The 11,860-nt window shown below is 43.2% G+C and overlaps 1 protein-coding gene across 1 annotated transcript; it reads left to right on the forward strand.

Moving 5' to 3' along the window:
• Positions 1 to 3,419: 3,419 nt before the first annotated feature.
• LOC148360539 (uncharacterized) lies at positions 3,420 to 11,066 on the forward strand. The gene is made up of 16 exons (XM_088342886.1): positions 3,420 to 3,608; positions 3,867 to 3,931; positions 4,022 to 4,150; positions 5,161 to 5,319; positions 5,431 to 5,617; positions 5,818 to 5,945; positions 6,241 to 6,427; positions 6,628 to 6,755; positions 6,835 to 6,935; positions 7,027 to 7,406; positions 7,881 to 7,945; positions 8,036 to 8,184; positions 10,229 to 10,488; positions 10,606 to 10,670; positions 10,761 to 10,900; positions 10,993 to 11,066. The coding sequence occupies exons 1-16, from the start codon at positions 3,420 to 3,422 to the stop codon at positions 11,064 to 11,066; spliced, it is 2,406 nt and encodes an 801-aa protein (XP_088199012.1).
• Positions 11,067 to 11,860: the final 794 nt, after the last annotated feature.

The raw sequence follows: 11,860 nt of genomic DNA on the forward strand, positions 1-11,860 counted from the left end.
CAGAAACTGCGGCATTAACAACAACTGTACCACTGATCCCCACAACAACACAACCAGCATCTATAACAACTCCAGCGTTAACAACAACAGTACCACTGGTTTCCTCAACTGTACCTCAAGCATCAACGACAACAGAAACTGCGGCGTCTTCAACAACAGTGGGACTGGTCTCAACAACGACACTTTCAGCGTCCACAACAACTGACACTCCGCCGTCCTCAACAACTGTACCAATGGTCTCCACAACGTTAAATCCTGTTTCGACAACAACAGAACCAGCGGCGTTAACAACAACTGTACCACTGATCCCCACAACAACACAACCAGCATCTACAACAACTCCAGCGTTAACAACAACAGTACCACTGATTTCCTCAACTGTATCTCAAGCATCAACGACAACAGAAACTGCGGCGTCTTCAACAACAGTGGGACTGGTCTCAACAACCACACTTTCAGCGTCCACAACAACTGACACTCCGCCGTCCTCAACAACTGTACCAATGGTCTCCACAACGGTATCTCCTGTTTCCACAACAACAGAACCAGCGGCGTTAACAACAACTGAACCACTGATCCCCACAACAACACAACCAGCATCTACAACAACTCCAGCGTTAACAACAACAGTACCACTGGTTTCCTCAACTGTATCTCAAGCATCAACGACAACAGAAACTGCGGCGTCTTCAACAACAGTGGGACTGGTCTCAACAACGACACTTTCAGCGTCCACAACAAGTGACACTCCGCCGTCCTCAACAACTGTACCAATGGTCTCCACAACGATATCTCCTGTTTCAACAACAACAGAAACTGCGGCGTTAACAACAACTGTCCCACTGATCCCCACAACAACACAACCAGAATCTACAACAACTCCATCGTTAACAACAACAGTACCACTGGTTTCCTCAACTGTACCTCAAGTATCAACAACAACAGAAACTGCGGCGTCTTCAACAACAGTGGGACTGGTGTCAACAACGACACTTTCAGCGTCCACAACAACTGACACTCCGGCGTCCTCAACAACTGTACCAATGGTCTCCACAACGTTATCTCCTGTTTCGACAACAACAGAAACTGCGGCATTAACAACAACTGTACCACTGATCCCCACAACAACACAACCAGCATCTATAACAACTCCAGCGTTAACAACAACAGTACCACTGGTTTCCTCAACTGTACCTCAAGCATCAACGACAACAGAAACTGCGGCGTCTTCAACAACAGTGGGACTGGTCTCAACAACGACACTTTCAGCGTCCACAACAACTGACACTCCGCCGTCCTCAACAACTGTACCAATGGTCTCCACAACGTTAAATCCTGTTTCGACAACAACAGAACCAGCGGCGTTAACAACAACTGTACCACTGATCCCCACAACAACACAACCAGCATCTACAACAACTCCAGCGTTAACAACAACAGTACCACTGATTTCCTCAACTGTATCTCAAGCATCAACGACAACAGAAACTGCGGCGTCTTCAACAACAGTGGGACTGGTCTCAACAACCACACTTTCAGCGTCCACAACAACTGACACTCCGCCGTCCTCAACAACTGTACCAATGGTCTCCACAACGGTATCTCCTGTTTCCACAACAACAGAACCAGCGGCGTTAACAACAACTGAACCACTGATCCCCACAACAACACAACCAGCATCTACAACAACTCCAGCGTTAACAACAACAGTACCACTGGTTTCCTCAACTGTATCTCAAGCATCAACGACAACAGAAACTGCGGCGTCTTCAACAACAGTGGGACTGGTCTCAACAACGACACTTTCAGCGTCCACAACAAGTGACACTCCGCCGTCCTCAACAACTGTACCAATGGTCTCCACAACGATATCTCCTGTTTCAACAACAACAGAAACTGCGGCGTTAACAACAACTGTCCCACTGATCCCCACAACAACACAACCAGAATCTACAACAACTCCATCGTTAACAACAACAGTACCACTGGTTTCCTCAACTGTACCTCAAGTATCAACAACAACAGAAACTGCGGCGTCTTCAACAACAGTGGGACTGGTGTCAACAACGACACTTTCAGCGTCCACAACAACTGACACTCCGGCGTCCTCAACAACTGTACCAATGGTCTCCACAACGTTATCTCCTGTTTCGACAACAACAGAAACTGCGGCATTAACAACAACTGTACCACTGATCCCCACAACAACACAACCAGCATCTATAACAACTCCAGCGTTAACAACAACAGTACCACTGGTTTCCTCAACTGTACCTCAAGCATCAACGACAACAGAAACTGCGGCGTCTTCAACAACAGTGGGACTGGTCTCAACAACGACACTTTCAGCGTCCACAACAACTGACACTCCGCCGTCCTCAACAACTGTACCAATGGTCTCCACAACGTTAAATCCTGTTTCGACAACAACAGAACCAGCGGCGTTAACAACAACTGTACCACTGATCCCCACAACAACACAACCAGCATCTACAACAACTCCAGCGTTAACAACAACAGTACCACTGATTTCCTCAACTGTATCTCAAGCATCAACGACAACAGAAACTGCGGCGTCTTCAACAACAGTGGGACTGGTCTCAACAACCACACTTTCAGCGTCCACAACAACTGACACTCCGCCGTCCTCAACAACTGTACCAATGGTCTCCACAACGGTATCTCCTGTTTCCACAACAACAGAAACTGCAGCGTTAACAACAACTGTACCACTGATCCCCACAACAACACAACCAGAATCTACAACAACTCCATCGTTAACAACAACAGTACCACTGGTTTCCTCAACTGTACCTCAAGTATCAACAACAACAGAAACTGCGGCGTCTTCAACAACAGTGGGACTGGTGTCAACAACGACACTTTCAGCGTCCACAACAACTGACACTCCGGCGTCCTCAACAACTGTACCAATGGTCTCCACAACGTTATCTCCTGTTTCGACAACAACAGAAACTGCGGCGTTAACAACAACTGTACCTCTGATCCCTACGACAACACAACCAGCACCTACAACAACTCCAGCGTTAACAACAACAGTACCACTGGTTTCCTCAACTGTACCTCAAGCATCAACGACAACAGAAACTGCGGCGTCTTCAACAACAGTGGGACTGGTCTCAACAACGACACTTTCAGCGTCCACAACAACCGACACTCCGGTGTCTTCAACGACTGTACCACTGGTCTCAACAACAGAACTTCCAGTGTCCACATCAACTGAAACATCGGCGTCCTCAACAACTGTACTGTTGGTTTCCACGACGGCACCTCCAGTATCCACAACAACTGCAACCGGGACATCCTCAATAACTGTACCGCTGGTCACCACAACGGTATTTCCTGTGTCGACAACAAATTTGGTGTCAACAACAATAGTGCCACTCGTGTCTACAAATATGACGACAATTATATTAATTGAAGATGGTGTGGATCCAACAACTATGCCACCAGTTACTTCTGGAACAACAGCACCCGAGCAATCAGTGATAAACCTTGGGTTTAGCATGAATGAAGTTTTCAGCCCAGAACTTTCACAATCGTCTTCTGCTGAGTTTCAAATTTTAGCAGAAAGAATTCAAGAGCAGGTAATTTTTGTGATGTTCTTTATTACCTCTTGTGCAAGACACAAGTTGGCCCTTAAATCGCTAACAATAATTTCTTTAATGACATAAATGGACCTACTGTTTGCTTGAAACTGTGAAGTTAGCATCCCCATTTTACAAGGATGGAAATGGAAAACATCTTTTCTGAGGCTAACCCTTTCAATGAAAGGAAACCCTTCATACTTAAATGTGACACTGGAAAGAAAAATGACTAACATGATAAATAATATCTCCCTACAGCTTAATGGAGTATATCGGAGACGTTTTGGAACAAGATTTATTCGATCTCGAGTCCTTTCTTTCCGGTATGCTACATTGACAAAAGTCAAAACAGCATTGTGAATATTCACTTTTGCAGTTGGTTATGTCTAATATTATTGTTGTTTTGTGTTCAGTCAAGGTTCAATTGTCGTGGAATCTGAGTTGATATTCAACAGTTCAGCCACAATACCAGAAACTACCTCAGTTGAAAGCACCCTGGTAGAGACAGCAAGCAATGGGACCCTTGCCCTCCCTGTGAATGTGTCAACGATTACTTCATCCTGTAAGATTTTGTTCTTGTTCCAAATAAAATGCTTGGGTTTGATCAGAAAGTTACACAATTTAACATAACCAATCAAGGAATATGCTTAACTCCAACCCCTTTTATTTTTTACTCCTCAAATAATCATCTTTTAATGAAATGTTCTCATCTTGCAAAGAGGACCCATTAATGATGACATATTTCCATAGGGATCCTGCACTTATTACGTTAGAAACAATAACACACAGCTTTGCATAATAATTGATATATTACTACTAAGAGTACCAACATCCTTTCAATGTTAACATTTCACAGTAGTGGTTATGACCACAACTGCGGGACCTGTCCAGACAACATCACCATCCTCCGGCACTACAACGATGTCACCTTCTGGAACAACTGACACTACGGCGTCCTCAACAACTGTACCAATGGTCTCCACGACCGTATCGCCTGTTTCGACAACAACAGAAACTGCGGCGTTAACAACAACTGTACCACTCATCCCCATAACAACACAACCAGCATCTACAACAACTCCAGTGTTAACAACAACAGTACCACTGGTTTCCTCAACTGTACCTCAAGTATCAACAACAACAGAAACTGTGGCGTCTTCAACAACAGTGGGCCTGGTCTCAACAACGACACTTTCAGCGTCCACAACAACTGACACTCCGGCGTCCTCAACAACTGTACCAATGGTCTCCACAACGGTAACTCCTGTTTCGACAACAACAGAAACTGCGGCGTTAACAACAACTGTACCACTGATCCCCACAACAACACAACCAGCATCTACAACAACTCCAGCGTTAACAACAACAGTACCACTGGTTTCCTCAACTGTATCTCAAGCATCAACGACAACAGAAACTGCGGCGTCTTCAACAACAGTGGGACTGGTCTCAACAACGACACTTTTAGCGTCCACAACAACTGACACTCCGCCGTCCTCAACAACTGTACCAATGGTCTCCACAACGGTATCTCCTGTTTCGACAACAACAGAAACTGCGGCGTTAACAACAACTGTACCACTGATCCCCACAACAACACAACCAGCATCTACAACAACTCCAGCATTAACAACAACAGTACCACTGGTTTCCTCAACTGTATCTCAAGCATCAACGACAACAGAAACTGTGGCGTCTTCAACAACAGTGGGCCTGGTCTCAACAACGACACTTTCAGCGTCCACAACAACTGACACTCCGGCGTCCTCAACAACTGTACCAATGGTCTCCACAACGGTAACTCCTGTTTCGACAACAACAGAAACTGCGGCGTTAACAACAACTGTACCACTGATCCCCACAACAACACAACCAGCATCTACAACAACTCCAGCGTTAACAACAACAGTACCACTGGTTTCCTCAACTGTATCTCAAGCATCAACGACAACAGAAACTGCGGCGTCTTCAACAACAGTGGGACTGGTCTCAACAACGACACTTTTAGCGTCCACAACAACTGACACTCCGCCGTCCTCAACAACTGTACCAATGGTCTCCACAACGGTATCTCCTGTTTCGACAACAACAGAAACTGCGGCGTTAACAACAACTGTACCACTGATCCCCACAACAACACAACCAGCATCTACAACAACTCCAGCGTTAACAACAACAGTACCACTGGTTACATCAACTGTACCTCAAGTATCAACAACAACAGAAACTGCGGCGTCTTCAACAACAGTGGGACTGGTCTCAACAACGACACTTTCGGCGTCCACAACAACTGACACTCCGGCGTCCTCAACAACTGTACCAATGGTCTCCACAACGGTAACTCCTGTTTCTACAACAACAGAAACTGCGGCGTTAACAACAACTGTACCACTGATCCCCACAACAACACAACCAGCATCTACAACAACTCCAGCGTTAACAACAACAGTACCACTGGTTTCCTCAACTGTACCTCAAGTATCAACAACAACAGAAACTGCGGCGTCTTCAACAACAGTGGGACTGGTCTCATCAACTACACTTTCAGCGTCCACAACAACTGACACTCCGCCGTCCTCAACAACTGTACCAATTGTCTCCACAACGGTATCTCCTGTTTCGACAACAACAGAAACTGCGGCGTTAACAACAACTGCACCACTGATCCCCACAACAACACAACCAGCATCTACAACAGCTCCAGCGTTAACAACAACAATACCACTGGTTTCCTCAACTGTACCTCAAGCATCAACGACAACAGAAACTGCGGCGTCTTCAACAACAGTGGGACTGGTCTCATCAACGACACTTTCAGCGTCCACGACAACTGACACTCCGGCGTCCTCAACAACTGTACCAATGGTCTCCACAACGGTAACTCCTGTTTCTACAACAACAGAAACTGCGGCGTTAACAACAACTGTACCACTGATCCCCACAACAACACAACCAGCATCTACAACAACTCCAGCGTTAACAACAACAGTACCACTGGTTTCCTCAACTGTACCTCAAGTATCAACAACAACAGAAACTGCGGCGTCTTCAACAACAGTGGGACTGGTCTCAACAACGACACTTTCAGCGTCCACAACAACTGACACTCCGGCGTCCTCAACAACTGTACCAATGGTCTCCACAACGGTAACTCCTGTTTCTACAACAACAGAAACTGCGGCGTTAACAACAACTGAACCACTGATCCCCACAACAACACAACCAGCATCTACAACAACTCCAGCGTTAACAACAACAGTACCACTGGTTTCCTCAACTGTACCTCAAGCATCAACGACAACAGAAACTGCGGCGTCTTCAACAACAGTGGGACTGGTCTCAACAACGACACTTTCAGCGTCCACAACAACTGACACTCCGGCGTCCTCAACAACTGTACCACTGGTCTCACAAACAGCACTTCCAGTGTCCACATCAACTGAAACATCGGCGTCCTCAACAACTGTACTGTTGGTTTCCACGACGGCACCTCCAGTATCCACAACAACTGCAACTGGGACATCATCAATAACTGTACCGCTGGTCACCACAACTGTGTCGACAACAAATTTGGTGTCAACAACAATAGTGCCACTCGTGTCCACAAATATGACGACATTTATATTAATTGAAGATGGTGTGGATCCAACAATTATGCCACCAGTTACTTCTGGAACAACAGCACCCGAGCAATCAGTGATAAACCTTGGGTTTAGCATGAATGAAGTTTTCAGCCCAGAACTTTCACTATCGTTTTCTGCTGAGTTTCGAATTTTGGCAGAAAGAATTGAAGAGCAGGTAATTTTTTGTAATGTTCTTTATGACATACTGTGCAAGACACAAGTTGGCCCTTAAATCGCTAACAACAATTTCTTTAATGACATTCTTTTTCTCTTTTTAAATGAATAATGTCCTTCTCTGTGAATGGCAGTCATTACTAAAGCTGGAGTTATGATTTTAACAAAATAATAATGGGCTAATTATGGTGACATTTTTTATCTTGAAAAGTGGGATGAATTCCGATGGTTAGGAATTTATAGAACTTTGCAAACCAAATGCATTCAATTTAACACAGTTCTGACAAAGGAATGACATAAAATGGACCTACAGCTTGCTTGAAACTGTGAAGTTAGCATCCCCATTTTACAAGGATGGAAATGGAAAGCATCTTTTCTGAGGCTAATCCTTTCAATGAAAGGAAACCCTTCATACTTAAATGTGACACTAGAAAGAAAAATGACTAACATGATAAATAATATTATCTCCCTACAGCTTAATGGAGTATATCGGAGACGTTTTGGACGAAGATTTATTCGATCTCGAGTCCTTTCTTTCCGGTATGCTACATTGACTAAAGTCAAAACATCATTGTGAATATTCACTTTTGCAGTTGGTGATTTCTAATATTATTGTTGTTTTGTGTTCAGTCAAGGTTCAATTGTTGTGGAATCTGAGTTGATATTCAACAGTTCAGCCACAATACCAGAAACTACCTCAGTTGAAAGCACCCTGGTGGAGACAGCAAGCAATGGCACCCTTGCCCTTCCTGTAAATGTGTCAACGATTACTGCATTCTGTAAGATTTTGTTCTTGTTCCAAATGAAATGCTTGGGTTTGATCGTAAAGTTACACAATTTAACATAACCAATCAAGGAATATGCTTAACTCCAACCCCTTTTATTTTTTACTCCTCAAATAATCATCTTTTAATGAAATGTTCTAATCTTGCAAAGAGGACCCATTAATGATGACATATTTCCATAGGGATCCTGCACTTATTTACGTCAGAATCAAAAACACGCAGCTTTGCATAATAAATGATATATCACTACCAGTGTTCCCCCTAAGCTGCGCGCGTGCGCAATTGTGCACTGCTCGCACGTTCTCAGCGCACAAGAAAATCTAGCCAGCGCACAAAAATGAGGGCTCAAAATTACTTATTAAGAAGCGACTTAAGTCAAATTTACAGAGTGTGAAGGTAAAAATACACGGGTTCCCCTGACGTTGTGTCCTAAGCGCGGTATTTTGAAGACGAGTATAAGTAGAACGAAGTTGAGTAAAGTTAGTAGAGTTTGTCGAGAACCGGCCTCTTCGGCTCGGCTCACTAAAAGCAACCGGCTCTTTCGGGTCCTCAACAGCTCCTCAGGGTGTTTTTGCTTCTTTAATTCCAACATGACCAAATATTATGTAAAATTATGCACAAAATTACTTAAAGGAAGGGGGGAATAGAACAAAAAAGAAAAAAATACCAAAATGAAAAAGTAGTGAAAAGCTGAGAAAAAAGAAAAAAAAGAAGAGAAAAAAAGAAGGAACATTTTAGAAAAAAGCCAGAAAGCCAGAAAATAAAGAAATGTAGGAAAAAAATAAATAGGGAACAAAAAGAAAAAATAAACACAATGAGATTTTTTAAACGGAATTTAAAAAGAAGTAGAAAAAAAACACGGAAAAAAGAAGAAAAAGTTTCCAATGATATCAAGTGAATCTTGTTGCCAACATTGCACTTCCACTAAAAAATGTGATTAAGTACAGATTCAGATTCAGATTCAGATCTACTTTATTGTCATTCTAGTACACGTGTATACAGAACGAAATGTCGATGCATCTGACCCCCACAGTTTCCTTGAATGTACAGATATAAATAATGTTGTATTGTATTTTGGCTACGTGTAGTATTTTACCATAGTGCCGATAGTGCAAGAAGAGTAGCTAACCAGATGTGCAAAATGGGCAGTCAGGTTAACAAGTCAGGTACACAGTAACATTAACACTGTAACAATAACGCTGTAATTACAATAGTGCAGAGAGCAATGTGCAAGGAGTGGCAAGCTATAAAAAAAACTGCCAGTAGTGCAAAAGTCAGATTAGCAGCCGTTTAGATTTAAGTTAACTATATGTTAGATTGACCATTTAACAGTCTAATGGCCAGGGGGACTAGACTATTGCGGAGCCTGGTGGTCCTGCACCGCACACTGCAGTACCTCTTCCCAGAGGCTAGCAGAGTGAACAGTCCATGATGGGGGTGAGAGGGGTCCCCGGTAATGTTTTTTGCATGGGATAGGCAGTGCTTCTGGCCAATGTCCTGAATGGAGGGAAGTGTAGTCCCGATTATTTTCTCTGCTGTCCTCGTTACCCTCCTCACACTACCCCAGTCGGTAGCGCTGCAGCCTCCACACCACACAGAGATACAGTTGGTCAGGATACTCTCTATGGTGCCCCTGTAGAATGTAATGAGGGAGGGTGGGGGCAGGTGGGCTCTCCTCATCCTCCGCAGGAAGTACAGGCGCTGCTGTGCCCTCTTAACCAGTGATGCAGTGTTTACGGACCAGGTGAGTTTGTTTGTAATGTGCACCCCTAGGAACTTGATACTGCTGACAACCTCCACAGCCTTGTTGTTGATGCAAAGTGGGGCATGGTAGGGCTGGTTTTTCCTAAAGTCGACAATGATCTCTTTAGTTTTGTCGACATTCAGGACCAGGCTGTTGTCCCTGCACCAGCCCACCAACTGCTCCACCTCCTCTTGCTCACCGACTTTGTGTGAACGCTTAGACCCGTGGAAAATTACAGGGAACATTGATTACTACTAAGAGTACTAAAATCCTTTCAATGTTGACATTTCACAGTAGTGGTTAAGACCACAACTGCGGGACCTGTCCAGACAACATCGCCATCCTCTGGCACTACAACCATCTCACCTTCTGGAACAACAACATTGGAAGCATCCAACATTACAACCGCTTCTCCAGATTCAAATACGAATCCTCCTTCAATCAATGAGGGAAGCCTCGAGCTGGTGTTTCGTATTGACCGAACATATACGTCAGATCTCAACAATGTGTTGTCGGCAACATTTCAGTCTTTGGCTTCAACAGTAGTTTCTGAGGTAAAATGTGTTTCTGTTATTTGCAATGACTCAAATGTCATTTGACGTCGATTCATTTGTGGAGGTGACTAAGTTTGGGTATGAATCAAATTTTGAATTAAGTGTATTTCATTCCAGGTTAACGTGGCCGGTAGAACTGCTTTCGGTTCGATTTTCAAAAGATCTCTTGTTAACTCATTTAGGTAAGAACATTTAATCCATTGATTAAGCGATTCAGAACAGTACAAATAGTTCACCTTGTAATAATGCTCTCTATATCATTTTCACTGAAGGAGTGGATCAATCATTACAAGTATGACCTTGGTGTTCCAAAGTCCATCGGTGGTTCCTTCCGCTAGCGAAGCAACAGCCAGGTTAAGCATAGAACTTGCCGATTCACCTCTAGACATTGTGCCAGGAAGTCTTACTGCAGGTACATGCCTATTTATTTTAGTTATCAAAATAATCAATTTAAAATCAAAATGTTTTCTGACATGCATTGTCAACTGTTCTGCTATCTTCTAGATGCATCTCGGCCTGTGGTGTTCTCCCTGGTGACCACTTTGACGTTGGGGACTTTGGCTTTGAATCTCCATTAACTTATGCTGGAGGGGGGAATTTATTTAGCACTGAAAAATATTGATAAAGGTGGCTATACATGAGTATTCAGATAGTTTGTCAGTGTCGTGTTCTGAAATATTTATTTTGTCTTCTGGACTTTTGAGTCTTTGTACCACCTGTTTGCCCCTTGTCCGTACTTTAACTCAATGTGTTATTGTGCCATCTTGTATTCCAATCAGCTCAATTAACTAATGCGCCAGCCTTCTCTCTAGCCCACGTTTATACAAAGTCACTTCTGTCTTATTTCATTGCACAATGTTGTATATTATATCACCTATGGTGGTGCATCTTCCATTGTTGAAGTTTTACAGTTTTTCTGAATGTGTAATAAAATGTTTAATCCCTATGCTACCTATTGTTTACTTTTAAAATCAGATTCAGATTCAGATATACTTTATTGTCATTCTTGTACACGTGTATACAGAACGAAATGTCGATACATCTGACCCGCACAGTTTTCTTGATTGTACAGATATAAATAAATGTTGTACTGAGTATTGAAGTACTAATTTATAGCTATGTATAGTATTATACAGTAGTGCAAAGAGTGCAAGAGGAGCAGCTAACCAGATGTGCAAAATGGGCAGTCAGGTAAACAAGTCATTATATAATAACAATAACACTGGAGTACAATAGTGCAGAGGAGAACAGATGATCCCTGCAATTAGGACAACATAGAATGAATCCCAAATATTTGAAAAATATTATTATTGCTTGATTATTTCGGAAGTATTGATTAAACAAGTTAAAACTTGTATTGTCATTGAAAACA

This window comes from Urocampus carinirostris, chromosome 8 (genome assembly GCF_059441175.1).
Source record: "Urocampus carinirostris isolate Australia breed hairy pipefish chromosome 8, RoL_Ucar_1.0, whole genome shotgun sequence".
Lineage (NCBI taxonomy): Eukaryota > Metazoa > Chordata > Actinopteri > Syngnathiformes > Syngnathidae > Urocampus > Urocampus carinirostris.

Excerpts from the sequence above, each read along its gene's own strand:
- LOC148360539 (XM_088342886.1), top strand. The coding sequence starts at position 3,420 with ATGACGACAATTATATTAATTGAAGATGGTGTGGATCCAACAACTATG. Across the intron at positions 5,946-6,240 it reads TACCAATGGTCTCCACAACG|AAACTGCGGCGTTAACAACA; the intron begins GTAACTCCTGTT and ends CGACAACAACAG. Across the intron at positions 7,407-7,880 it reads CAGAAAGAATTGAAGAGCAG|CTTAATGGAGTATATCGGAG; the intron begins GTAATTTTTTGT and ends ATCTCCCTACAG.